The sequence below is a fragment of the Peromyscus leucopus genome, chromosome 15 (assembly GCF_004664715.2).
Source record: "Peromyscus leucopus breed LL Stock chromosome 15, UCI_PerLeu_2.1, whole genome shotgun sequence".
In the NCBI taxonomy this organism is placed as follows: Eukaryota; Metazoa; Chordata; class Mammalia; order Rodentia; family Cricetidae; genus Peromyscus; species Peromyscus leucopus.
The window spans coordinates 77,985,295-78,012,963 of record NC_051076.1 but is presented as its reverse complement, the minus strand read 5'-3'; the positions used below and the strand labels follow the sequence as shown (position 1 = coordinate 78,012,963).

At 40.5% G+C, this 27,669-nt stretch overlaps 1 protein-coding gene across 3 annotated transcripts in view; it reads right to left on the bottom strand.

The window, feature by feature from the left end:
• LOC114701108 (contactin-associated protein like 5-1-like) overlaps window positions 1–27,669 on the bottom strand; it is a 902,756-nt gene that overhangs the window by 696,062 nt on the left and 179,025 nt on the right. For all 3 annotated transcript variants that reach the window (XR_005092928.1, XM_037211055.1, XM_028881060.2), the window contains exon 2: window positions 10,903–11,007. Coding sequence is in view for 2 of the 3 variants with exons in the window: in XM_037211055.1 (XP_037066950.1) it covers window positions 10,903–11,007 (105 nt within the window). In the remaining variant the exon portion in view is untranslated. The remainder of the gene's footprint in view (window positions 1–10,902; window positions 11,008–27,669) is intronic.

Genomic DNA, 27,669 nt, shown 5'->3' with positions numbered 1-27,669 from the left:
TTTCTCATAATGAGTTGCTTAGCTCCATTTAAATTTGGTAAGTCACTACACTAGCTGATATCTACTGCTCAAGCCTAAGGAACTCTTGGTGGATTTTAGTGAATTATTTTTAGCTTATCTGATTTATTTATAATTATTTAGTTCCATCCATAAGTAAAACAATGTAGAAGATTTAACAACACAGTAAGATAGCATTCCTCATTTGGGGCACATATAAGAAAAATAATCCACCCTTTAAATATCTTAGAAAGGGAAATGGAGATATGAAAACTTAGTCATTTGAAATGACAAGTCTTGTTGACATTACCACTTAAATCTTTAGCCTATTACCAACAATTTTTATATGCTTGTGCATAGCACATTTAACATGTTTTCTTGATAATTTCTTTTAAAGTCAGTGCCCAGTCTGAGTCTGTATTTTTAGTTAAAAGGGTTACAGTTTGCTTTTGGGACTTGGGACAAATAATTTCCCCCCTTCTGTGTAAATACTATGATGAGTACTTGGAAGTTAACACCGTTGATGGAGCACTTGCTGTACAAGCCTGTTTACTTGATTCTGATTCCCAGAATGCACATTCAAAAAGCAGGGAGTGATGACACAAAGTTATAATCCCAGAGCTGGGGAGGTGGGGACAGGAAAAGTTCTTAGGATTTGTCTGGCAAATTGGTAAGTTCCAGTCCAGTGAGAGACCCTGTCTTAAAAAAAATAAAAAGGATGACCCCTGAGGAATGACACTCAAGGTTGTTTTGTGGCCTCTGAATGCCTATGCACACACTTGCTCAGGCATGCAAGCACATGTATGTACATGCTCTTGAGCACGTGCACATGTACACACACACACACACACACACACACACACAGACACACAAAATACCAGCAAGATGTGTTAACTTTGTTTTGTGCTTTGGAGATCACTGCTGAATTTGGCTGAGAGTTTGGGTGGATTTAGTAGCTTCAGAAGATGTTGACAGGAAGATGGTGGTACTCTACTGGTCTGTCTCTCTGCACAGACCTGGTTACATTGAATACTTTGTTTATATAGGGAAATACATTTTAAGGTGTAGCTGAGCCTAGAGTTTTTGCCTAGCATGTATCCATGAGATCCTAGTTTCATGTCCCAGGATGGACACACACACACACACACACACACACACACACACACACACACACACGGCAGTGAGGACAGAGGAGGACACATACACATGTATACAACATCACAAAAGCAATGCATGCTATAACAAACCATTGGGTTGCATCTGTGGGATATTTTGGTGCAACCACATGACTAATATTAATACAAGGTGCTGTGTGTTCTCCAGAGGAGGGAAGTAAGGGCTCTCTTGACAGTTCATGGCATTTTAAGAGGCACAGGATTGTCACTGTTTTCTTTCTGATGTTGACAAATAGTAACCACCAATCACTAGACAAACAACAGTGTTTAACAGTCCTGTTCTTTTCTTTCATTGTGCTTTAAGTCACTCTGTTTAAGTTAAAAGCTATCAATTGGAAAACAGAGGCAGCCCTTAGGCTTTTGACACACTGCACTTATGGAGATGAAAAGAAATGAACATAAGAAGAGGAAATGGGTTGACCATTTCTATAAGTCTGATTTAGATCATTCTTCTTTTGTTTTGTTTGTTAGTTTTTGAGGCAGGATCTCTAGCCCAGGCTGTCCCCAAACTGTCTGTGTTACTGAGGATGACCTAGAACTTCTGTTTCTCTAGCTTCTACCTCCATTTTGTGTGTTAGAAATACAGGTGCACTGCCACACCTCCTTTATTCAGCACTGGGAAATGAATCCTGTGCTTTCTGCATGTTACAAGTACTCTACCAAGTGAGCTACATCCCCAGCCCTGAACCTGTTTTAAGGAAATTAAATCCACATCATGCAGCCTCAGACAGTCTACACAAGAGCCTGGAGCTGTTACTAAGCAAGCGGACATGGTAGCACTACCATTATGTGGTTCTCAGTGTTCTTACCTAATATATGAGGCTAATCACTCTAATGAACTCTGATTTCCAAACTCTTTCCAGTCTCATCTCCTCATAATCAAATGATTCACAATGAAAAGTAATTTCTAAAGACCTCCATGGATTCTTAATGACTAGTTCTGCCCAAGAAAGGTTGTGTGTGCATAGTATGTGTGTGTAGTATGGTGTGTGTGTGTGTGTGTGTGTTGTGTTGTATATGTTGTGTGGTATGTGAGAATGTGTTCAGGGCAGGGGCTGGGGTTGTATTCTGTACCAAAACGGGAAGTCAAGACCTCAAAGCCTTTTCATTCCTCTATGGACTATGGAAGCTGACAATACATTGATGTAAAAGAACCAAATTCTTCATGTAAACAAAAGTGTCATAGCAAAAATATATTATCTGAAATTCTAAATGCAAACATCTCAAAAATATTTATTCAAGTAAGGAAAAATACTTAAAATCTCAAGGGATAATGTTAAACATAATTATTTGTGAATTCCGTTTTACAGGGAAGGGAACCATGAACATTTTTCCTCTTACGGATACTAAAACCTCTATGATTATTTGTGTTTTAATCACGCTAGGTAACTTAAATTCTTCCCCTAATTTAGATCACATCTGGTAGTTTGATAGGTGGCCAGCAGAGACTGAATTTCCTGTGCAGTGTTTGTGAAAGCCCATCTGACTTAATCCCCCAACTCTGAAGCTTTCTCACCACAAAACACATCACATGTGACACGCAGAAATCCTCCCTAAGCTGTAATTACATGGAGTGACTTGGCCGCCTAAGTTAATGGCCACTGACCTCAGCTCAGTGCATTTTCCAGGACTTTTCAAGACTGATTAGTGCTCTTTCTTGCTTTTCATTTCCCTTGTGTGAGATGAGATGAAGGTCAGAGGGGCCTTGGAAGTAAAAGAACAAATCCATTCAGCAAATCCCCTCCAGCAATGAGATAGCAATTCTGGATAGTCCTGAGCTCCTGGGCTGGGTTGCTAGATCTTGATTTACACAACAGCTGTATTAGGGGTGCAATTTTTATTTTATTTTTATGTTTTAAGAAATTGAGTTTTCCCTGATGGAACTCATTACACTTGTATTGGTTGGGATTGGAGCCCAGACTTCCCAGATAATCATTGTCTCTGCTGGGGTACATCTACCAGCTGTGTGGTTTCTTCCTTTGTGTAGTCAGACCTGAGAATATTCACCTCTGCTCTTATAGATTGGAATAAAATATTTTGTCCAGGCTCAGAACAGGTGGATTGTGTGTGGTTCACAGGAGACTCAAACACTTTAAATGATGCCCAAGACTTCCAGGAAAGTCCTTCCTTTGTGTAAAATGGTTCACCGTATCTGAGTGCGAGGACATGGCTTGTCGAATAGAAATTTCCCCTGAATTAAATATTTTTGTTCAATGTAGGAAGAAGGCTTCAGAGACTCAAGAAGTAAACACAACTTGAAAGTCTCATGAAGTTCCGCAAACCTACAGTATTCACGAGGCCTCGCTCAGATGCTATACCAGCTGTAATCATTTAGAGCGGAGACTCTGGACTCCTCTGAGTGGCTGAGGGATGCAGCTGGGCTCTTCAGTGCTTCACTAGTGATGAGTCCTCCACGTTCCTGTAAGTGGCCTCTCACTCACAGACCTGCAAGGAACCCCAATAACCTCAGTGGTTCATTAAACTAGACCTGAGTGGACTCCTTTTTTGGAATGTTACCAGTGCTGTCTGTAGTGAACAGATGTTTCTCTTATCTTCCCAGGAAACATTAGTCTTCACCACTGAGTCTCTGCAGGCCTGCAGAATGGGATTCACTGACAGGAATGAGATGTTTTACAACTTGGATTCCATCTTCAGGAAAATAATAGCACCATCTCTAACATTTGTATGGAAAGCTGGATGGTACAATGCAGAAGGAATTTGTTAATTACTGTGACAGAAACATGAGTGAACGAATGAACTATGATAGAAAAACGAGACAAATCTCCGAAATCATGGGGAAGAACAGTGTGTCCTTTCACTAGCACCCAGGGCTCCTTTGTAACGCACCCACTTCATGATTATCCAGTTGTCCAGACCAAGCCGGCTGTCTTTGCAAACCCCAAGTTTTTCTACTTGCTAACTGATTAGATGTTCAGATACCAGGAAGCCACATGTTAGCGTATGAATGTCTGCCCTGTAGAGTTCTGTTCTCACCTAAGATGTGATGATGATTAGTTGTAAGCGTCGGCCTGACTTGGTTAAGGGACCCTCAGATAGCTGGTAAAATATTGTCTCTGTGACGATGTCTCTAGGAGAGACAGGCATTTCAATCACTGCATTTAGTGGGGCAGATCAGTTCTCATCCATGTGAGAAGACACCATGTGAGAAGACACCTTGTGATCCCTGGAAGGATCAGATAGGGTGCACTTGCCCCTCTTCTGGGGCTGAGACACCTACCTTCTGTTCTAAGCTCACAGGCTTTCAGGCTCAAACACCTTGGGGCTTGGAGAGTTACAGAGGCAGTTACCCATTCTCAAGCTTCATCTCAAGAGCTATTCCATCAGCCTTCTCTGTTCTCAGAGCTCTGGGCTCACAGGGATGCATCAGCTTCCCTGGTTCTCTAGTTTGTAGATTGCTCACTGGGGTCCTTCTCAGCTTCCATGACCACATGACCACAATGAGCTCCCCCTGCATTTCTGTATCATCTATTATATGCTTAGTTGTTTATTGTGTCTCTTCACATATGTGCCCATATGCATATTAAATAAATGCATATAAACATATATACATTTTTATCTCTCCAGAATATCTTAATGAATACAGACATTAACTTCTTTTATATCTTTCATTATAACAACACTTCACTTTTCCTTCTGTTCTTCAATAGACCTCTCACTTCTTGAACAACTTTTCTGCCTTCTTGCTTCACCTCTTAATCAGTTGGATATACCTTGATGTGCTCATTCTGCATTTTTATGAGGCCTCTGGCTTTAATTGACCAAACATCATACTCGACAGGTACTTATTGCTTAACAATTTAAGCCATATCCTTGGAAATAAAAAAAAACTGCATGTGTATCTTAATTCCCAATCTGTAAGAGTTTAAATCTAGTTTAGAGACAGATGGCTATGTTTTAGTGTGTCTGTTTGTATATATTCATATGTCAAAACTGGCGAATGGATATTTAGAAGGGACAATGATTTTGTATGCAGTGGAGTCCTGAAGAAAGAAATGAATGTGACTAACTAAAACAGGCTGCCAAAATGTTTGCTGTCATGGAAAACACAACATTACTGAGGATGCAGTAGAGTGCTTGCTCAGGGCATGATCTCCAGCACTGTACAATTCAGGTATTGCCATACAAGCCTGTAATCACAGAACTGAGAAGACAGAGGCAGGGAGATCAGAAGTTCAAAGTCATCTTCAACTGCAAAGTGAGTTCCAGGCCAGCCTGAGTTAAAGATCAGTCACGAAAACAACAGAAGAAATTCTGATGCTCCAATGACATAGTGTGGTGACTTATTTATGACAGTCTGCTATTGTATACTTGAAATTCAATGAGTCAGTAAAGCAAATACCAACTCATGCACACACCCAAGGGGAGTATGGGAAAGAGAAGGCTGTATCAGCTAATTTGATTGTGTTAACAATTTTACAATGCACACATATGTCAAAACATCATACTATGTAATTTAATGTATACAAGTAATTTGTTACTTATGCTTCAGTAACACCCTGGGGGAAAATAATGGCACTAATAAGAACAATGCAATCTAATTATCTGTACATTACTGAAGTTATGAGGATGCTCTGGACAGAGACATGGGGAGAGTATCCCTGGATGAGAGTGAGGATATAGGAGAAGATTCCTTGGTGAATTTCTGGCATGACCATGATGTTCCTCTTTGTGTTGAAGCTCCATCACCTTGGAAATGACGACGAAGGTAATTCCTCTGTGGAAGTGGTTGGCATACTGTGAGGTGAAGCAGCAAGGCCTTCTACGAGGTACCTAGCATGTTGCTATTGTGGTTTGTTTTTTTTTTTCAGTTCTATGTTACATAAGCTTATAACAAGACTTAATGCCTAGATACACATCCTAGGAAAACTCCTTGATTCCTTCATGGCCTAAGGCACTATCTGCTTTGGTGGATATATTTACTATCTGTCCATTCATAAAATGAAAGGGGCTATTTAAAGAACTCCATGTAGCAAAGGGATGTTCGGGCTCTCATTTCTTTGAGACTTAATAGGACATGAATCTAGTCTGAGAAGAAAAAATAAATAAATCATCACTTTCCTGCAATTTTCAAAATCAATTAATGCTATGTAGTTTCTTTTTGGTTTGCTAAATTTTACACTTGTCTACTCATTCACAGGATGTTACCATACTTTCATGATTTATACTAATGTAATCATAACATATGTACATACATTCCCTATGTAGAATATATTTGCATACACACATATTCATTACTTTATCCACTCATGTGCATACATTTTAGACTCCAAGTTCTTGGCTTGTGTGCTTACATTCCCAATGCAAACTAATTTTTAAAACTATTTTTATTATTTTTTAATTTGTGTGTGTGTGTGTGTGTGTGTGTGTGTGTGTGTGTCGATGTGTGGGTGGATATTTGCATGTGAGTGGCATGCCTGTGGAGGCCAGGAGAGGGCATCATACCTTCTGAAGCTGAAGTTGTGAGCCACCCATTGTGACAGTAGGGAACCAAACTTGGGTCCCCAGGTAAAGCAAGCAAGCACTTTTAACCACTGAGCCATCTTTCCAGCCCTTCCACTAGATTTTTTGTTCTTTTGAGTCAGGGTCTCTCACTGAAGTAGGAGCTCACTCTTTTGCTTAGACTAGATGGCCAGCATGGCCCGAGGATCCTTCTGACTCCATGTACTCCCCATAACTTTTGAATTACTGTGTACACTACTAGGCCTGGACTTCTCTATGGGTGACAGACTTAGCTGTCTTCTCAAACAATAAGCTCTTAGAAATAGTATTCCTACCTGTTTCGGTCAATCATATTTAAAGATTCTGGTACAGTACCTAACATGTAAGAGGTACTCTTGAATAGTCACAGTATTGGCTATTCATCTATTGCTCCCAAATGATTAGCTTGTAACTCTGGTTGCATTATAAAACCTCCCAGAAACACTTGCACATTCACTTGATCAATATCAAATATAAAATGTCTGGACTCTGGGTTGAGCAATGTCACTGGCAAAGGTACCCAGGTGGTTCAGACCAAGAGTGGGAACTAGGGTGCCAATCTCTCTAGTGCCTCACTTTGCCTTTCCCTAAGGGAAGATGAGGGCCTGTGAGTGGAGAATCCTGCCAGTACATTGCTCCCAGGCTAGAGGGGAAGTTCTAATCTCTCTATTCCAACTTTATGACTTCAGCTTCTGCTTAGTCTTCTCAGTTTAGACTCTGTCAAAGAGACACAAGACCTCAGTCTCTTCTCACACACACACTGGTCTGAGGTAGAGGTGCCCAAGCCAGAAAAGGACAGGTATAATTAATCTCCCATCAATGTCTCCCATCAATATCTGTCTTATAGTGAGATAAATGATCTACAATCAAATCTGCAACTTCCCCAGAAGTGGATAAAGAGTTTATAGACAGTGCTGACCTGTACCACACAATTTGAGTAGAGATGAGAATAATTGTCTTGGAAGCACTTCTAGAGACTATTAAAATGTCTCAAACAATCCATGTTTTTTCCTGAAGTGAAAATGGGGCCTTCTTGTTTAATTTCCAGCTTTCTGATTTACAGTGGCAAAATTCTTCTCAACATGAGCCTCTAGCCTGGTTCTTCAGGTAACATTGCAAGACAGGTATCATCCAGAGATGTCAAAGATATAAATGCAAGCTTAGCAAGTGGATTGCTGATGCCCATGAAACTCCGCTGAGTCATAGCTGGCATGTAAGCTCTGGCTGGTTAGTTTCCAAGCCATTCTTCTTCCTGACCCAGCCTTCTCCAACCTTTGTTAAAGAATCAAGCTGCTATTGTATGCAGTAGTGAGCATGAATCTTGAATTCAATTGAATTGGGTTTGACATCAAGTGTTTCCCTTTCCCTGCTATGTGATGTTGGACAAACTATGACATTTCCCTGAAGTTCACCAACTCTATTTGGTGGGTATTTTAATTAATACCACACAATAGTTTTGCTATGGGCTAGTATGATAATATGCATACAACAGTGAATAAAACTTGCTATTTATAAGATTAGTCAAAGGCCAGTATTAGAACAGACAATGAATAGTCTCCCCAGTGTGCTATGATGGAATGATTTGTTTTCCATTGAGAACAGTACAGCCATTTGGCATCCACAAATGCTCAGTTCCAGAACCTTCTGCATAACATCCACAGATGTTCAAGTCTTTGGTATAAAATGACAGAACAGTGATTCTCTGCAACCTGTAAAATGTTATAAATGCTAAATAAATAACTGCTGTACAGTATTGTTTAGGAAAAATTGACAAGAAAAATACTCATGTTCAGTACATAGGCAAGTTTTCTATTGTTTCCACCCAATGGATAAAGAGAGACATCTGTATTCTTCAATGGCTTTCTCAAATAAAATATGACTCTGACTTTTTGGTTATTGATAACCATCATAATTTTGAGCTTGTAACACATAGCATGAAATAAACTAGAAGGGTATAAACAGAGCTATAAATCAGAATTGGTGGAGATTCAAAATCATAAAGTGTTAACAAATTAAACCCATTGAGAGCTAAAATATCAATAATTCAGTTACCAGCAAAAATGTATTTCAGAATGAAAAGGTAAATCAAAATAGAAAAATACAAGATAGTCAGCCTGATGCACAGTTTAGAGGCGTTGGCATGAATAAGAAAAGGCCAACGGATATGCTACACTTGCACATAGATAATTTGTATATACATTTGTGTGAATGGTGTGTGTGTTTGAATGTACCTGGGTGTACATGCACTTGTTTGTGTGTAACAAGGCCAAAGGTTGACATCACCGTTTCTTTAGCCATCAACTTGGCATAGCCTAGAGTCACCTAAGAAAGAATTCTTGAGTGATTGACAGATTATGCCTGAGAATATGAGGGAGCCAAGGACTAGCACAGGGGTGGTGGTGGTCACAGTGGCCCTGGAACCCAGTTCTCTCTCTCTCTCTCTCTCTCTCTCTCTCTCTCTCTCTCTCTCTCTCTAGCATGTCTATGGAGTCTATCTTGATTGTTAGATGCTCACTCTAGACGGCATCATCTCCTGGACCAGTGGATGCAAACTGTATTATGAAACTTTCTAGGCATGCCCTGCAAGTGAATCATCAAGCAGCCCTCTGTTCCTTCGTGGTTTCTGCTGTACTTCATTGGTGATGAGGGAGATCTTTGGTCAGGGGAAATGCAACAGCAAGCAGGCCTACCTTCAGATTCCAGTTTCAATTTCTGCCCAGGCTTCCTTCAGTGATGAACTGTAACTTGGAAGCTTGAATAAGCTCTTCTTCTCTAAGCTGCTTTTGGTCTGAGTGTTTTATCACAGGACCATAGAAAGGAAACTGTAGCAGGCCTTCCTCAGTTTCTCTCTACCTTACATGTTGGAGCAAGCTCTCTTGTCAACCAGGAACTCACTATTTGACTAGTCTTGCTAGTCAGTTTTGCTCCAGGCCTGGCTTGTCTCTGCCTCCTGAATGCTAGGACTGCAGGCAGCTTCTGCACCGTGCTGGCATTCACATGGCTTCTGGGGATCTGAACTCCTGCCCTTATGCTTGTGAGACAAGCAGTTTACTCACTGAGCCATCTTACATCACCCATCAGCCCTGGCACTCAACTATTTTTAAACCGAGAACAAGTTTATAATACTAAGCAGATTTTAGAATTTTATCAGCTAAGGTCTTTAAAAAGAGAAATCATTTAGTTCTCTGTATCTATCTCTATATATCACAAAATCAATATCAAAATATGATTAAAATACAGCTCAATATCCAACATCCTGTTGGATAAGTTCAGTTTGCATTAGAGATTAGTTAAGTATAACTACTCTAGTTTTATCAGACCAAATAATAATACATAGTACCCACTATCTGGTAGGGTTATAGATTATTAGTGTTCCTACCTTTAATTAAGTACATTTACTATGTACTTTAAAATAGTAACATTAATCTCACAATAGAACTAAACGTATTGAAATATTTTAATAAGCATTCCATTAAAGTAATGAAGCATATTTTGGTCACCATTTATGCTGACATGTGAAATGTACATAATAAAGCAAATATTTTTTTAAAAAATAATCTTCTACAATATTTCTTAGGATGACCAAAAAAGGAATTCATAGCATAGAGTTGGGGATGGCTGAGTGGTTAAATTGAGTTCGATCCCACAGAATCCTTCTTAAAAAAAAAAATAATAAGCCTGGTGGTACATGCTTGCAATCAGGCAAAGACAGAGAGCCAGGCAGCCTAACCTTCAAGTAAGGCCAGTAAGACACCTTCCTCATAAGAGTAGATGGCCCATAAGAACATCACTCAAGGTTCTCCTCTGTCCCTCCCCCAGCACATAGTGCATACATGTGTACCTGCATATATACTCATATGTTATCTGTACATAAACAAGTACATGCACACATACACAAAGAATTTCACAGGATGGCTATGGTGCTTCCATGAGAGAGCACTTTTCTAACACACCTGAAGCCATGGTTTCCAGGGCTAGCACCTCAAGAAAAACAATACAAACCCCAAAGAATTGCTTGGTGGATCTTTGAGTTGGAGGAATGTGGTTCAGCACATGGTGACTATCTATTACATGATGGGAAGTATTTTTGTGAGAGACTGGACCTCCCAGAATTCCTTCTGGATTTTGACTTTGGATGTGACTCCTGCATAGACACAGTACTTCCTCATTCCTAAGCCTTCACTGTGTCTTCATCTAACACATGGATTTAGGGCTTAGTCACAATACTTACCCATTCTCCAGTTCAACTGAGCCTGGCTGGAACTTCCAGTGAGAGCTGAGGAGCTGGAGAAAGCCATTGGTGAGAGGAAGGAGGCCAATGGATCATCACAGTTGTCTGAAAAGATAGGGAGAGCAGGAGAGGTCATATTCTATTGGAAAGAAAAATGCACCTTCTCATTTCTTAGCCATTTTCTCTGGAAAAGGTTGGGGACTGTTTTTCAGTGTGTGTTATTGTGGTTACTTCTCCTAGCCCTCAAACACGGTATGACTTCCTTTCGTAGATAGAGAAAATGAAGGTTGGAGGCATTCACATTCACAATGCTAGTGAGTATCATAGCCAACCAAAACTCAGGAAGATTTGTTTGAGTCAAAAGAGCAGCTCCTAATCCATCTCTATAGTTAAGTATTTGAGCAAATCCTAACAGCATATCTGTGTTAAGTCCATAAGAAAGGAAACTCTTACAGGAGGATATTGTTTATCTCCCATCTTCAGCCTCCAAGGACCCTTGCAATAAATGTGTCCTTCTGTAGTGGGTAGCCATTCCAGCTTTGATCTGGAAATTCCAACCCCCATTGAGGCTTTGGCAACTGTCATGCCTACAAGACAGGGCCAAGGGAGGCGTCGAGACACCCGAGATCTTGATGGGCCAGCATGCTTTCTCTGTTCCGGGACCCTAGACGGTGGAATTTGACAGAGCAGAGCTCCAGAGAACACCGCTGGACTTCAATACACCTTCCCCAGACCCCACGACCTAACTTTCCCTTTTTTGTAAGTTACCCACTAAATAAATCTTCCTTTTAACTACGTGGAGTGGCCATAATAATTGCACCAATATCCTTCCCAATAGGATAATTTTGAATTTCTTACTACAACTTGTAGGTGAGCCAGTGAGAAATGTGATACTTACCTAATAGCTCACTTATGCTACAAGAAGTAAAGAGAGAAGTCTCAGATGTTGCACAATCTTGAGCTGAATAGTAAATTCAATAGCTAACTTTCTAGCCTTTCCTAGTGAGGTACTTTCTAAGGTTGCATTGGTAACACTAAACAAGTATGGGGCCATTGGTTCAATGGAGCCATTGACAGAGACATGTCTTGACAACATGGTTATGTCCCTCCCAGTTCACACTAATCCATAGTCACTGGATTTCACATGGAAGTACTGATCTTCACACTTAGCAGATGCCACATACATAACTGAACATTTGTGCTCACCAAAGGTAGCACTGAGATTTAACTACCATGAAAACAATCTAAGAAGCAGGATCTTTAAGATGTGATTAAGCCATGAGAGCCCCACTGTCCTTGTGAGGTTAGTGTTTCTGAACTGCAGTTCCTCGGCTTCTTTCCTTCTGTCCCATGGTGAGTGACTCAGCCTTTTGATTTGGCCTTGATACATACTGACACCTTCATATCAGACTTCCCATCATCCAGAAATGCCAGCCAACAACTGTTCCTATGAGTGACCCTGTCTCCTGTGTTCTGTTACAGCAGCACAAGACAGGTTAAGGAGCTTAGTCATCCATGTACTGTAGTGATGCATTTTCCTGAATCTTCCACTAGATGGTCCATGTTTTTGTAGGTCCTGAGCAAGGAATCTACTGCATAATAGAACTCAAGTAAATGTGTGCGGAAAGAGAGGGATGGTGAATGATGAGGACAGGGCCAAGAGAAATGACCAATCAATCAACCAATTAGCTAACTTCACAAAGCCAACACTCTTTTCCCATTTTTCCATTTTATCCACAATTGATTCTCTGAGACACTGAAAAATGACTTCATAAATCTAGACAGACTTTATTCGAAACAGATTTGAAATGTGCCACTCAAGGTAAATTTTCTGGTATGCAGGCTCTTGGGAGGAACTGATCTGACATTTGAAAAGAACATTTACATAGGATCATACTTGTTTATCCAGCCAAGTCTTACAAATCTGTGTTTCAGGTAATTTCAGGAAGAATAATTAAAAACGTGAGGATTGAATTCTTGTTTAAGTGTGTTTAAAAATCACCCAGTAAACTGTGTTTCAGGTTCATCCCAAATGTGAATGCTTAAACATTGTTTGACAGGGATGGAACAGAGGCATATCCCAACTGGAGAGGGAAACATCATAAGCACAGCAATGGCAGCTTGGGGGCTCTGGGGTTAGGGGAATATAGCAAAAGACCACAGAGTATGTGGTTGCCTTACTCCTAACACAGGATGCAGGCTAGAGAGGTGCATGCGCACCACTAGGCACTTGTATGATCTCAGTCTCTCTCTCTCTCTCTCTCTCTCTCTCTCTCTCTCTCTCTCTCTCTCTCTCTCTCTCTCTCTCTCTCAAATACAAGGCTGAAATTGCATTTGCTTATGACGCTTTTGTCATCAAGAGAGATCAGAACATCAGATCCAGCTGGAGGAAAAGCTCAATTTGGGAAGTGTTTGTTATGCAACCTTAAGGACCTGAGTTCAATCACCCAGATAAAAATCCTCTTCAATACCAGCACTAGGGAGGAAGAGACAAGTGAATCTTTGAGGATTGCTTGCCAGCTAGAATAACCTATTTTGTGAACTCCAGCCCAGTGAGAGACACAGTCTACAAAGACAAGGTGGACAGTATCGTGAGAAATGATACTAGATTGATCTCTGGCTTCCACAGAAACACAGACATGTACCAAAATGCATATGTACCCACACACATGTGCACCTGTGCAATAGAACGCACACACACACACACACACACACACACACACACACACACACACACGCAAGCTCACACAGTGCAATTACCCTTATTAGGCTCTGGTAACTTTTCTATGTGTCATGGATGACTTTATAAGCAATGTGCTCCTGGCTCTGGTCATCTCCTAAGCTTTTCTTATCAAGTTTTATAGTACAATGACCCTTTCATTTTTCCACAAATTTGTATTTTGTATTCTAATAGAACTGATTACACTTTTAAAAAAATCTGAATTCCATATCACTTAGAAAAAAGCACAGCCTTGGTGCTTAATTGTTCTCCTTTTGTAGCCCTGATATATACATGTAAATTGTTAAAATGCAGACAGCATGGAAGCAGAGTTGTAACCTAATTATTTAAATTTGAGTCATCACATGTATTTTAAGGTTCTATTTGTGCTTGTCCTTACATGGTCTTTGGGAATAAATCTGAGCAAAACAGAGCCATACACCACAGGTTGCTCACAGACCATTCACAAATATAAGCGTATAAACAGATGTTCTTCAGGGAAAGCTTAGAGCATGTTCACATTCCAGCTCTCTGTGCTCCTCTGACAACAGCTTTAGAAGGACCTGAACTTCAAGAACCCATTGCCCTCACAGCAATAAAAGCCATGTTCCCTACTGCCTATTCCCACCTCTGACCTTTCTGAGGACAATGTTTCTAAGTTGGGCATCAGCAAATCCGTGAACAATGACCTCAGCCAAGGGACATGCCCAAGGGAGAATCTGAAGTGTCTTGTCCTCACAGACCTGGTAAACTTAAAGAGTGGGTTCTAAAGAACTCATCTGAACCTAAGCTCTCCTGTCTCAAAACAATGATAAAAACAGAAAAGTTTCAAATCAGAAAAGAAGAGAGATCATCCTGACTTCCACCTGGCATAAGGAGGTGGTTCTCTGTGGCATCTCCATGTTTACCAATAACCCTGGCAGGGAATAGACTGGGCCTTTAGAGCATGGAGGTCCCAATTCCTAGATATATTTCTTCTCTTGTCACGATGTTGAATACAGTCTAGGTAAGCTGTGTTTTCATGTCTGTCAAGCAGAGAGGCATCTGTACCTTATCCAGCCATGAACTCTGTGATGGAATAAGATCAGCAGGAAGAAAAGCCTTAGTCAGTATGAAGCCCACATGAGAGCAGACCACAGCATGGGCTTCTGGGATGCCTGCTGTCATCCAGGAGGAGACTTATTATTCCTAGGATCTTGCTCCTGAGCTCTGATGGCTCTTCCATGCTAAGGGCTCACCGCGTGCGAGTCAAGGACACAGAAGTGCAGAGGAGGCTGCAGCCTGGTGAGGAGGAGATCACAGGGTGTGTCCAACACACAGCCGGGCATCCGGTAGAGGCTGGCTTGACTTCACACCCAACACATGTCTGGAAAGGTAGGAAAGGAGATGCCATCTGCTCCACTACTCCTACAGGCTGCCTACCACATTGTCTTTCAAATTTTAGCTCCTCTCCTTCCTCAGTATCCTACAGTGTTTTCACAAGTTGTGAATCCCCTCCCCACGCCATGTCTGGTGTGTGTGCTTAAAGAAGGTAAAATAGTAAAGAATCCTGATAATCTGGAAGGAGTTTCTGTTTGTGAGCCTGTGTCTATGTAGCCTATAGTCTCCAATTTGCAATCCTCCTGCCTCAACATCAAGGGTACCAGACTTTCTTGTGCAGAGGGAAGTGTTTTCAGTTTGGAGATAATTCTTGAGGAGCTATCCTGATTAATCTTAGTTGTCAATTTGTTGAAATTTAGAATCAACTAAGAGTGTAGTCTCTTGGCCCAACTATCAGGGATTTTCTTAATTAGGTTAGCTGGAGGAGGAAAACTCACTAGGAATGTGGGCAGCACCTTCTGGTTGCACCTAGAAAGAAGAAAGTACAAAGGAAAAGTTTTTGCTTGTTTTTCTTGCTTATCTTAACATCTTACTGACAGGTTCATCTACCCTTGTCAAGAGTTCTGCTCTGTTGCTGCTGCTGACACTATTGATGCCATCCTTCACTGACATCATAACTCAACTTCTTTGGTCATCCAGCGTGGACTGAAGTCCAACAGCTCTCCAGGAATCCTTTGGGTTGTCATCTGTACCAGACAGGGAAGCTGAAGTATACTGCCTCCTGTACCAGACAGGGTGGGGGTGCTTGAGTCTCCAGCCTCCTTTCTGAGCAGCTCCCCATTCTCACCTTCTCCAGTGTGAAAACAGCCATGTCACTTACCCAAACTGGCATGCAAATCAATCTAATATATCCTACTTTAATATATGTGCATTCCTACAGAGTTCCCTGACCAAGAAAGGGAGAGAACATCAGGTTTTCCTATACCCACTTGCAACACATTATTCTGAGATAGACCATAAAGATTCTCTGGGAATTGTGAAGCAGATATCACCAAATGAATAACAGACTACTTCCAGAATGGGCTCTCAAAATTCTCCTTCCTGTGGCATCCCTTCCAAATTGCAGATACAATTAAAATCCAAACCCTAATTAAACATGATATGATTATTTTTCTTTAACAAATGACCATCATTTCAGCAAATTATCTTTTCTGCTTTCTCTGTATTTAAAGTTAATTTTTTTATTTAGGTATGTGCATGTCAGCATGTGGGTGTGTGCACATGTGGGTGGGTTCTGTGGAGGTCCAGACTGTTGTGAGTTGCCTAACTTGAGTGCTGGGAACTGAACACAGGCCCTTTGCAAGAGCAGTAACCTTGTTGACTAACGAGCTTTCTCCCCAGATCTCTGCTGTTTTCTTTTCTAACTTAAATAAGAAACTCCAGCTATGCTCCATCCCCATGTCAATAAAACCCCAGTCTGCCTGGGGACCAAAGGCTCATGTGCTTTTACAGCTCAGAAGCTGTTAGCACAACCTTTGACCTATCTACAAACAGCATATTCTAATAGTCAAAAATTATTGGGTCTACAGAACCAGAAAAACTTCTGAATTCCCTTTATAAATGAGGAGATTTGAGTCTAAAGAGATGACAAAATCCATCCAGGACTGTTATTAGACTAGCTTGGACCAAGACATAGGTATATCACTATGCACTGGTGACTTCTGGGTAAGTTCCACTTCTGTGTGAGGCAAGCTGCCATTATTTATATTATTCATAACAATTTATTTAATGTGCCTTGTGTTTTGAATAAGAACTGTCTCCAGAGGGTCATGTATGGAAGGCTGTGGAACCTTCATCTGACGGAGCCTTCTAGGAAGAAATGGACCACTGAGGGCACACCTCAATGTGTTGTAGCTCATCCCCTTCCTGTTCAGCCTGAGCCTTTTGAATACAATGTATTTTATCACAATGACAAGTGACAGAACTAAGACAATAAGTAGTGTTTACTATTATATCTTATTGCTAAAAGAAAATTGTTCTTGCGTGTAGAAACCCTTGAGAAATGACAGTTTTCATTTTCACAATTGTTTACATCTTTATTGCTCCCTGACACTTCCCCCTTAAAGGGAAAGAGGGCCAAAGGACAGACAGCAAAGAAGAAGAAGGAGGAGGAGGAGGAGGAGGAGGAGGAGGAGGAGGAGGAGGAGGAGGAGGAGAAGAAGAAGAAGAAGAAGAAGAAGAAGAAGAAGAAGAAGAAGAAGAAGAAGAAGAAGAAGAAGAAGAAGAAATTCACTGGTTTGTTTCTGGGTATTTGCATGGAAACCCAAGAAGGTTGACATTTAACATTCAGGGGTGGGGGTGACTGGTTCTTCATGTGCATGAGCACCACACCCCAAGGATGTTCTTTCACAGCACAGAGCAGCACACACGGAATGTGGAGTAAATCCCACATTAGCACAGCTTCTTAGAAGTTACTGCTCAATGTTTAAGATCCTGCTGCTTTAAGTAACATTTTTTTTTGTTGCCAACATATATTTTTATTCATTATTATTAAAATACCAATAGAGTTACAGATGGTACTGAAGTGAAATTGTGTGTATCATCTTGATTACTACAGTAAATTGTCTGCATATGGGGATTTGGAGCTAAAGAGATTCACTTGCATTTATTGGCAAGATAAAATTCCTCTAGGCATTGAACATGTAACAACCTACTTTGTTTAAAGTATGAACTCTGTAGCATGTCTTTATGGGTACTTAGAGGTGATAACTCAGGACTCTACCTTCCTTTATTTTTCCCTTTGTGACCTATAATTTAATGTAGCAAACAATGAGAATAAATACTGTGGTTTTGCTCCTAAATCTGATCCTGTCTATTCTCCACCATAAAACCTAAGTGCAAATGACTTCATTATGAACAGACCAAAAGACAACAGTTCTCTAACATGCTGCAGGGAGAACCTCACCTTCTGTGTCCAGCTCTCCTTCTCTACATTACCACAAGGGCTTTGCATTATCTTCTGGGTAGGCAGGGCCAGACTGTTGGCTATAGGAAGACAGCAGACTCAGACAGAGACCTGAAGTCCACCAGCAGATCTTCCATTTTAAGAAAAGGTGCTGAGGTGTGCCTCAGTGGTAGAACATTTGGTTAGCAGCTACAAAGTCCCCGGACTCAATTCCTACCACCATTGCCAACCATTGTTTGAAATAAAAAATTAAGTTTGGAAATTTGTGCTTAGGAACAATTGCATGCAAAACTGAAAAGGTCACGGCCTGACATCCAGGATCCAGGGCCTTCTCCTTGTGCTGTGTACTTGTTCAATCACTCCCTGCTCTGGAGTCAGTAACATTCCTTCCAAAGTGGCTCCTGGGGCTGCATCACAGTTAGATCCCAGAAGCAGATAGGCACACTCAGGAGCTCCATGCTTTGAGAGGGTCCTTGTGTAGCTCTGTCTGGGTTCTGGGGTCCGTGGTGCTGCAACCCTCTAGGGCCAGCCATGGAGCAGTTCCCAGGCTGCTAGGTCAACTCTCTCTCTGATGGAGGGACCAATAAGGAGGAGCCCCTCTGGGTGGTCAGCAATAGAGCTCTGAAATGTCAGGAATAATAGTCGAACAGAGGAGACTCATGAGGGCAAGGAATTGTCAATGACAACTGTGCATACACAGACTGGGCTTTTTTTTTGGGGGGGTGAACTTTCAATGAGGTTCAATGTGAATCTGTGTCCATTGTTTGTCTTGAACCTGCTCCTCATTACTAAGGTGGTTACTGAGCCTGGTAGACTGACTGCCTCTTGTGAATGTAGCGCTTTCTTTCTCAGTTTGTCCATGGATATAGCACAATCCTAGCCATAAATGGTTTTCTTATCAGATTATAACCCCAGCCCAGGTATGCTTTTATCCTGCTGTTGGTTTTTATATAATTTTTTGGAATTCTTTTGATGTTCTATACCATTGTACAATGTATATTATCACACCCATCCACCACTACCTCCCCTGCTCCCTTGAAGTCCACAAGATCACCCTCGAAGCTTCATACCCACTTTCCATGTTGGTTGCTATTGTTTATAACTTCCAGTCTGAGTACTATGCCCTGTACATACATAGGTTTGGTGTCATCCACTAGGGCAAGAGTAAAATACCAGGAGCTGTATCCCCAAAGGAGAGTGACTCTCACACCCTTAGGAACCAGTGACTGACAGTAGCTCCTCCAGTAGGGATGCAGCCTTGGGACCTCCCCACCCCCTTAGCTGAAATTTTGACTGTCTTGATCTTGTATAGGTCTTGTGCAGATAGGCGGAGCTGCAGGGAGATGATGTGTGCAACAGCCATGCTGTGTCCAGAAGTCCTGTTGATGGTTTTGACTTTTGTTTACATCCCCAGGAAAGGAATGCTTTGTTCTCTTCAAACTGCTGTAATTTATTGTCTTCTGTTTCTGTTCTTAAATCTAATGTATCAATGGCTTGATCGTGTTTCTTGCAGATTCCCTTCAGGATGTTTTCTAAGGTGGAAGGTTAGAGGCTGATATGTAACACAGTGAATAAAAAGAAAAAGGTTGCAAAGAAAAGATAGTTCTAAAAGAATGATTGGGACAGCATCAGAAACCACAGGGATGTGACAGACCTCATCCTGAGAAGTGTGCAGAAGAGTGTGACTCAGCAGAAAGCCCAGGGAACATGCTGCTCTCAGCAGTGGTAGGGTAGAGACTAGGGAGACAGAGGTCTCTCTAAAAGGTAAGTCAGGTGACTCTGTTGGAAATAGACGGACAAGCTCATACTCCTGCTGTAGAATGGGCCAGAAGTGGAGCAGAGTTCTATTCTACCTCTCCTTCTTTCTCAAAGAGGAGGTCAGGCGCTATGTGAAAAGGATCCCTGACCTGTTTTGGATGGGAGGAGGGGATAGCAATTGAACAATTATTATAAGAAAGTGGACATAGAAATACTAGGGGTTTGAGGGTGCAAGCAGAGATGGGGGTCGGGAGATAGAGGAGAGGAGTGGGCATTGGGGGATGAGCGATCAAAACTATGTATAAGAATACTTTAAAGAATCCTGTCAATTTTTATGCCAATTAAAAAATTAAATTAAACTGCATTAAATTAGAAAATGAAATGACCTATATTGGGGGCCTAATAATAAGATATAATCATTAACATGCCATGCATGTCCCCAGAATGGAAGACCATGATGAGTAGTTATGGAAGTAGGGATGAGGATGCATCACACATGACAAAGTGGTCCAGTGCTACTGATGGACTTGTATGGAGCAACAGTCATTGTCTTCAACTGTGTAAGCTAACTGTGAGCCCACTAAGCTCCAGTGGACAGTTTCAAACTCATGGCCAAAGGCAGTCATGATTAATATCAGTGAGTACAAAACAAATAAAAATGACATGAATTGAGAAATGGACCACTAGGGATGAGGAGGATGACAGGAATGGGTGTGAGGCATGAGTGGAGATGAGAATAAACAGAATGCAGCATGCCTCTTGTGTGTGTGTGTGTGTGTGTGTGTGTGTGTGTGTGTGCCAAAGGACAGATGTGATCAGCTAAAGATATCATATCATGTTAATTAGAGCCTGGCACCAAGCATGTTTAGTTGGCAGGAGGATTAACTTGGGTAATGAGGGGTATGATGGCTGGTGACCCCACCATCAGTTCACAGGAACTGACACCATCATCTATGTATGGCTTAGATACTAACGGCTCTGAGCCTAAGGTCAGCTTGTGGTAAAACTTTTGGAGCCATCTATCTGTCACAAGGCAAGTAGGACAGAGAATTCTAAAGCACTAGCTGAGTGTGTAACTCCTATACCTTCATCCCACCATGATTGTTGATCCACTTGTATGTATCTCAGTCCTGGTTGCTTCTTCCAGGCCCAGTATACATGGGAGACAACCTTTAGCTAGAACATTAGCTGTTATAGGATGCATAATTGAGGAATCACAGAAGACTGAGAGAATCTGTTGAGTTCAGGAGCTGCAAAGCTAAGTGTAGTCAGCCAAGGGTCAGGGTACACAAAGAAGAGGTGGTACCGTGAGCAGGAGAACAGCTCTGTTGGACACCTGACTGCATCCTGCCCAGGCTTAGGAGCAGACTAAATGCAACAGAAAGCAGAGTGTATGTACCCCAGGGCTCTCCTTGCCTCCTCCACACTCACACTTTAGAGGAGCCTGAAAGAAGCTATATCAACACCCCCTTTGTCCATCTTTTTATCTTGTCCTTTGTAGTTTTCTCTTTTTAAATTATAGTTTTATTGCATTTTAATTTTAGTTTTTAAAAAGCTTTATCAAACATTACACTTCTTATATTTTTGTAGTTCTGTTTACATAAGTTCTTTATTTGGCCATCTATTTACTTTTATTCTCCTCATTACTTTCTCTCCTCTTCATAAAATTCTAATCCATTGTTCTGTTTTCCTTTCTTTTACTTAATCCTGTTATTTTCTCCCTTGTTTCCCCTCTTTTGTGCTCTTTTCTTTATTTCATCCATTTACTATTTTTACATTTACCTCCAATACTTACTTTCACAATTAAATATAAACAAGTTTTGCCATTTTCTGTTCCATTGTACATGCTGGTAAAATTTCTGTGTTTTGGTTTATTTTGGTGTAGTATAGATCAGGATTTATTTGGTGGTATGACTGTCAGTTTGTGTTTTCTATTATGCATGGCACTGGGCACGGAATATCTAAGAAAATACTGATCACTAAGAAAATCCTCAAATAAAGCAGGAAGAGTTATCAGTACAAAACCAGGAACCAACCATAATACAACATCACACATGATATGACAAAGCAAGGCAAAAATGACACCCTCAAGATACCATGCTTTCTCAGTTACACTCTAAAGATACTGAAAGGGCCGTGAATTCAAAAACCCACTTTCAAAATTACCAATGACTTTAAAGGGGGAAAACAAACAAGTAGATAATAAAAGAATGAAGTCAACCCAGAACCTATGTGAGAAAGTCAATAACATAAAAAAGAAAGAGAAGAAACTAAAAACAAACAAACATGTGTGCTGGAAATAAAAAAAAAAAAAAAATGAACTCAATGAGTCATAAAAGAACCATAGTAGAAAACATCACAAAGAGGCATGATAAAGCAGAAAGAAGGGTATTAGGAATGGAAAATAAGGTCAACAAAATATTATATTCAGTCATCAATAAAGACAAACAAGAATAACAACAAATGACTAATGACAAATGTGACAGCAAAGTCTAAGATCTTTGGGACAAGAGTAAGAAACCAAACCTAAACACCCATGGAGTAGAAAAGGGAATAAAATAAAAACTGAAGAAATAGAAATCTATTCTGTAAATGAGAGCACAACACCCCCCCACACACACACAACTCTAGAAATGGTCACACAATCACAGGAAGCATCAGATCCTCCAATGGCCATGGTCAAGAAAGGGTCTTGACATAATACACTAGTCAGAATAACCATGGTCATGAAAGGGCCTCTACATGATGCACTAATCAGAATGAACATGGTCATGAAGGGGCCTCTATATGGTGCATTAACCAGAATGGCCATGGTCATGAAAGGGTCTCTAAACAGTGTACTAATCAGTAAAATATCAAAACTACAAAACAAAGGAACAACATTGAAAGCTACAAGAGAAAAATGCTGAATCCTGGACAGATACATCAAAATCACAGCTCCCAGAAGTGTTATTGATATCACTGTGTTTTGGTTAATGTGTGAGAGTGAAACCCAACTGTCAAAGGTCAGGAGTCCTAGGCCTACTTGGGAAGATGCCTGGGGACCATGCCTTTAAAAACAATGTTTTGGTGCTATCTAAACTGAACTATGACACTACTAAATGATTGGGTTATGAATGAGCCTTCAATTTAATTTAATTATCTAGAAGGCATGGGGTTCTTTTACTATAAGGATATATACTATAAAATTCACAGAAGAAATTACTCTAAAGTTTTGGCATATTTGAAACCAGGAGAAGAGGCTTTGTAAAGTTTTATTTGTTTGTTTGATTTCTGAGCCAGGGTATTACTATTTAGCCCAACTTACAGGTATCCTTCTGCCTCAGCCTTCCTCATGTGCGCACACACACACACACATACACACACACATACACACACACACATACATACATATACACACATACACACACATACACACACACACATACACACATATACACACCTACACACACATACACACACACATACACACACATACACACACACATACACACATATACACACATACACACACATACACACACACATACACACACATACACACACATACCACTTACTTAAAAAGAAAAAAATCTTTAAAAATATTAAAAATATTTACTCATTACAAGCACATATCACATCATTCTCCATGTTCCCATCTATCAATATCTTATATGATGTCTACGTCTGTGTGAGTGCATGCGCACACCCACCCATACAGACAGTTCAAGTCCAGACATTCTCATTTATAAGCAGTCTAAATAAATGAATAGATGGTGTACTATAGGATGATAAGATTAGGAAACGGGGAAAATATGGAAGACAAAAAGTTACAAGTAGGGATGATGTCTTTCTGCTTTAAAAGGTATACTGTCCAAATGATTATGTATAAAATATAAAGGTGAGAGAGGAGAAGCATTTTTCAGGACAGTGTTCCTTTCAACTCAGTTCTCATGGGAGTTGGAAGTTTCTCCTCTAGAACTGCATTTTTCTCAGTGAAAATCTGTTCTTTTTTTATTCTTAATACAATGGGGTAAAACCTCCAATAGCTAATCATGATCTCCCATTGAGTAGTTGTAAATTTCACTGAAAATCTTGATTACTCAAGAAACCATGAACTAAAAGTGCTGTTCAATCAGTCCATGCACATCTATAAAGCCATTTCAGTTCACATGTGTGAGGCAGAAGTGCTCCCAAGAGAAACACTACAGTTTCTGTGTCTTCCTTCTGCTAAGTAGGAATGAGAAAAATACCTGATTAGAATCCTAAGCTGGAGCTGTCACCTGGACAGGTGACCAATAGTACACTAGAGAATTTGATCCCAGTGGTTCTCCTGTGCATGCAGGAAGCTTATCCTGGGAGCTTGAACAAATATTGACCTTCATTGGTCTTTGAAGATGAAGAAATGATGGCCAACCACCCACAGGAAAATACACCCTTTCAGGCCCTAATTTGGCTTTCTTTCGTGTGTGTGTGTGTGTGTGTGTGTGTGTGTGTGTGTGTATGTATGTGTGTGTGCACATGCATGTAGTATATGCATGTGTATGCAAATGTATGTATCTGTGGCCTGTGCCCATTGTCGGGATGTGCATGTATGTGCATGCATATATGTATGAGCACACGTGTATGTGTATATGTATTTATGTATGTTCATAATGTGTGAATATGAGAATGCATGTGTGTATTTGTGTGTTTGTGTTAGATACTGTTGTATATTTGAAGAGTCCAAGCTGTTTAGAATACATTTCATACATATAATATATATTCCAGGAGAAATTTAACCTATGAAAATTATTTAAACTCAGTTTATAATGGAACTGGAGACTATACATTGTCTTGTGAGATGACAATGGAACAGTCATACAAAATGTCCAGCCCATTGATTGGCAATTATGATATTCACATAAGTTCCTTTTATATTTTAAAGATACCCAGTGGCGCATACAGGACATGACAATATGCATTTCTAGTATTACCTCATGATTTATTTTAAACTGTAGCCATTAAAATAGGGTCTGTCATGTTTATGTTTTAGATACTAAATTTTTAAGCAGAAAAACACTATACTGGATAAGAGAGACACTAATTTGCCATATCAAAAACTTCAACAGGCTCTCCCCTCGGCGATGTTCTTTCTCAGCCAAGTTTGTAGGACAGGAATGAATCCTCTCCTGTGGAGCAGGTTTTAAAGCCAATAAAGAGAGCACTTGGTTACATCCATAAACAGCCTTACCACCATTACACTAATAAACATACTTGCTGCCAAGTGGGGGTGGATATGCCCAAGACACATTGTATCCATGTGTGACATTTTCAAAAAATAATAAAAACAGGGAAAAAAAGTTTGTTTAGATTTCAGTTTGCAAAGTATAGTATGGTCCTCCCTCCCTCCCTCCCTCCCTCCCTCCCTCCCTCCCTCCCTCTCTCTCTCGGTGTATGTGTGTGTGTGTAAAGATATATGCTCATGTTGTGATTATGATGGTAGGGTAGTGAGCATCATGTTCATGTTTAGAGATTCCAATTAGGGGACATAGTGGCTGCAGGACTCAGGAAAACTTCCATCTACACAGAGGAAGCAGCAAAACCTAAAGAATACAATGATTTTGGGATGGAGATGTTAGGAGAATGAGCAAAACTGTATTCAGAATGACTGGGACCTGGAGGACAGCAAGGGAAGTTGGAATGAAGGGCTGCCTCTAGATTTCTAGATAAACTGATGGTCTACCTCATTGACCTCGGGAGCTCCTAGATCAGTTTTTATAATAAATAATAGAAATATGATATATATTATAAAATATAATAAAGATAATAAAATTATCAACTCTTTATATCAAGAGAGAGGTGACAAAGAACACCACACATCTAAATGACTACCAGTCTTTTCTTGAGATAAATAAAGACAATGTGGTATAACTGTATTAGCTACTTTTTTTGTTGCTCTGGTAAAACACCATAGCCAAGAGCAACTTATGGATGAATTTACATTAGCTTAATGTTCCAAAAGGATGAATGAGCCCATCATGGAGGGGAGTCATGGTGGCAAGGGTAATGAACAGTGCTGGGAGCAGGAAGCTCAGCAATCACATCTAAATCACAAGCACAAAGCTGAGAAGGGGGGGGGCAGAGAGAGAGACAGAGAGAGACACAGAGAGTGAGAGAGACAGAGTGGGACAGAGAGAGACAGAGAGAGAGACAGAGAGAGAGAGAGAGAGAGAGAGTGGGACAGAGAGAGACAGAGAGACAGAGAACTGGAAGCACCTTGAGGCTTTAAGCCCCCAAAGTCCATTCCCAGTGATGTGCTTTCTTCAGCAGGACTAAGCCTCCCAAAACAGCACTGTCAACCAGGGGGCTTATGGGAGACATTTCATTTTAAACTAGCTCAATAAAGGACTGAAAACTACATATCTCTGTTCCTCTGTAAACAATCAAGCAGCAAGTCACAGGCTGAGGTGAGGTGCTGGGTTCTGAACTGTCCAATGACAGGGAACTGTTAGTCTGTCATCAGGGAAATGAAAAACGATATGAGCCTGTTACTGAGTCCACACACCTTCAAAATAAAATTCTACTTCTTTGATTCTGAATATCCCTTTTCAATCAGACTCTGGGTCATTTTATATTCTGGCTCCCTTCTTTCTCAGTTTACTGGAAGTTTTTGGGTATGCTGTACCCCTGGATATTAGACCTAACTAATGATGCACATTTATTTGGTTGATATTATACTGTGACATCTCTTTCTGGGTGCAGAGTCCATGACTTCTTCTACAGTGAGGATCACAATGCAATTGATCAGTAATGACAAGCAGAATTTTAGATATGTTAAAGGCAGTCTTAGATTGGAACAAAAAAAAAAATCTAGATACTGAGCACCTTTCTCTGTGTGTATGCATGTGGTTCTATACATGTGTGTAGATCTGTGTGTGAGTGTACATATGTTTCTGTCCATATGGAGACCAGAGGATATTCTGAGGAGTTGTTCTCAGCACCTTACCGATTGTTTTCTGAGATAGGTGCTCTCCCTGTGGCACACGGTTACATTAAGCCGCCTGTCATGGAGCACCTGCCTGTCTTTCTTTCCCCATCCAGTGCTGGGATTACAAGTGTGTATCATTGAATAGACATTTTTTAAATATGGGCTTTGTTGATCTAACTTAGATTCTAGTGTTTGTAAAGCAAGCAATTTAAATACTAAAATAAAAAAAATCACTGAATATCAATAAAAAATTCTATTTACCAAGTTACACAGGGTTGGAGAGTGAGTTCTTAATGTGAATATGGAGACAATCAGCACTATACCCAAACATGTGTGATTTATAAATCCTTCTTTATTTGCTCTAGAATGTATCTCAGGTAGGTAGGACCAGGAATAGTGCTCACTATCTGACAGATGAGAATGCATAGGATCCAAAGTTATGTGAGATCTCCTGGGGCATAAGGCACTTGTTCCGGCAGCAACTCCTACTTTGCTAGAAAAGATACATGAAATCTATCAGATACGAGGAGAGTCTGATTATATAGAGCTTGGGAGTCTTAAGAATATGCAAGCTATGTAAGGCAAATTAAGTTTCATAGTTGTCGGTACAACTCCCTTGCTAAAGAGGTGGCCCTCAACTGACTGGGATGGTCAAGCAAAGATAAGTCAGGAGCCACCAGCAGAGAACAGTGTTTGTCCATAGGAAGGGTTCAGTTTCCAGTAACCACAGCACTGTGTTGATAACATGCTTGGAAGACTGCTGAATAAGGAAGTGATATGTAAATTGTGCAGACATTTGGATCCGAAAGTTGCAACATTTCTGCTTTATCACCAGGTCCCTTGTTGGCTTGAAATTCTGTGGTTTATGTCCATGATAAAGCTGTTTATTGGCCAGGAATGGTCACTACTGACATGAGTAGTCTTCACTCACACTCTGGCTGTATTTTATATGGGGTTCTAAACTAAATATTTACTCTCTTCTGGAAAGATATTTTAGTAATGCTGTTACTTGTGTATGCATGCATGCTCGTTTGCTGTATGTGGGTGTGCACGCCC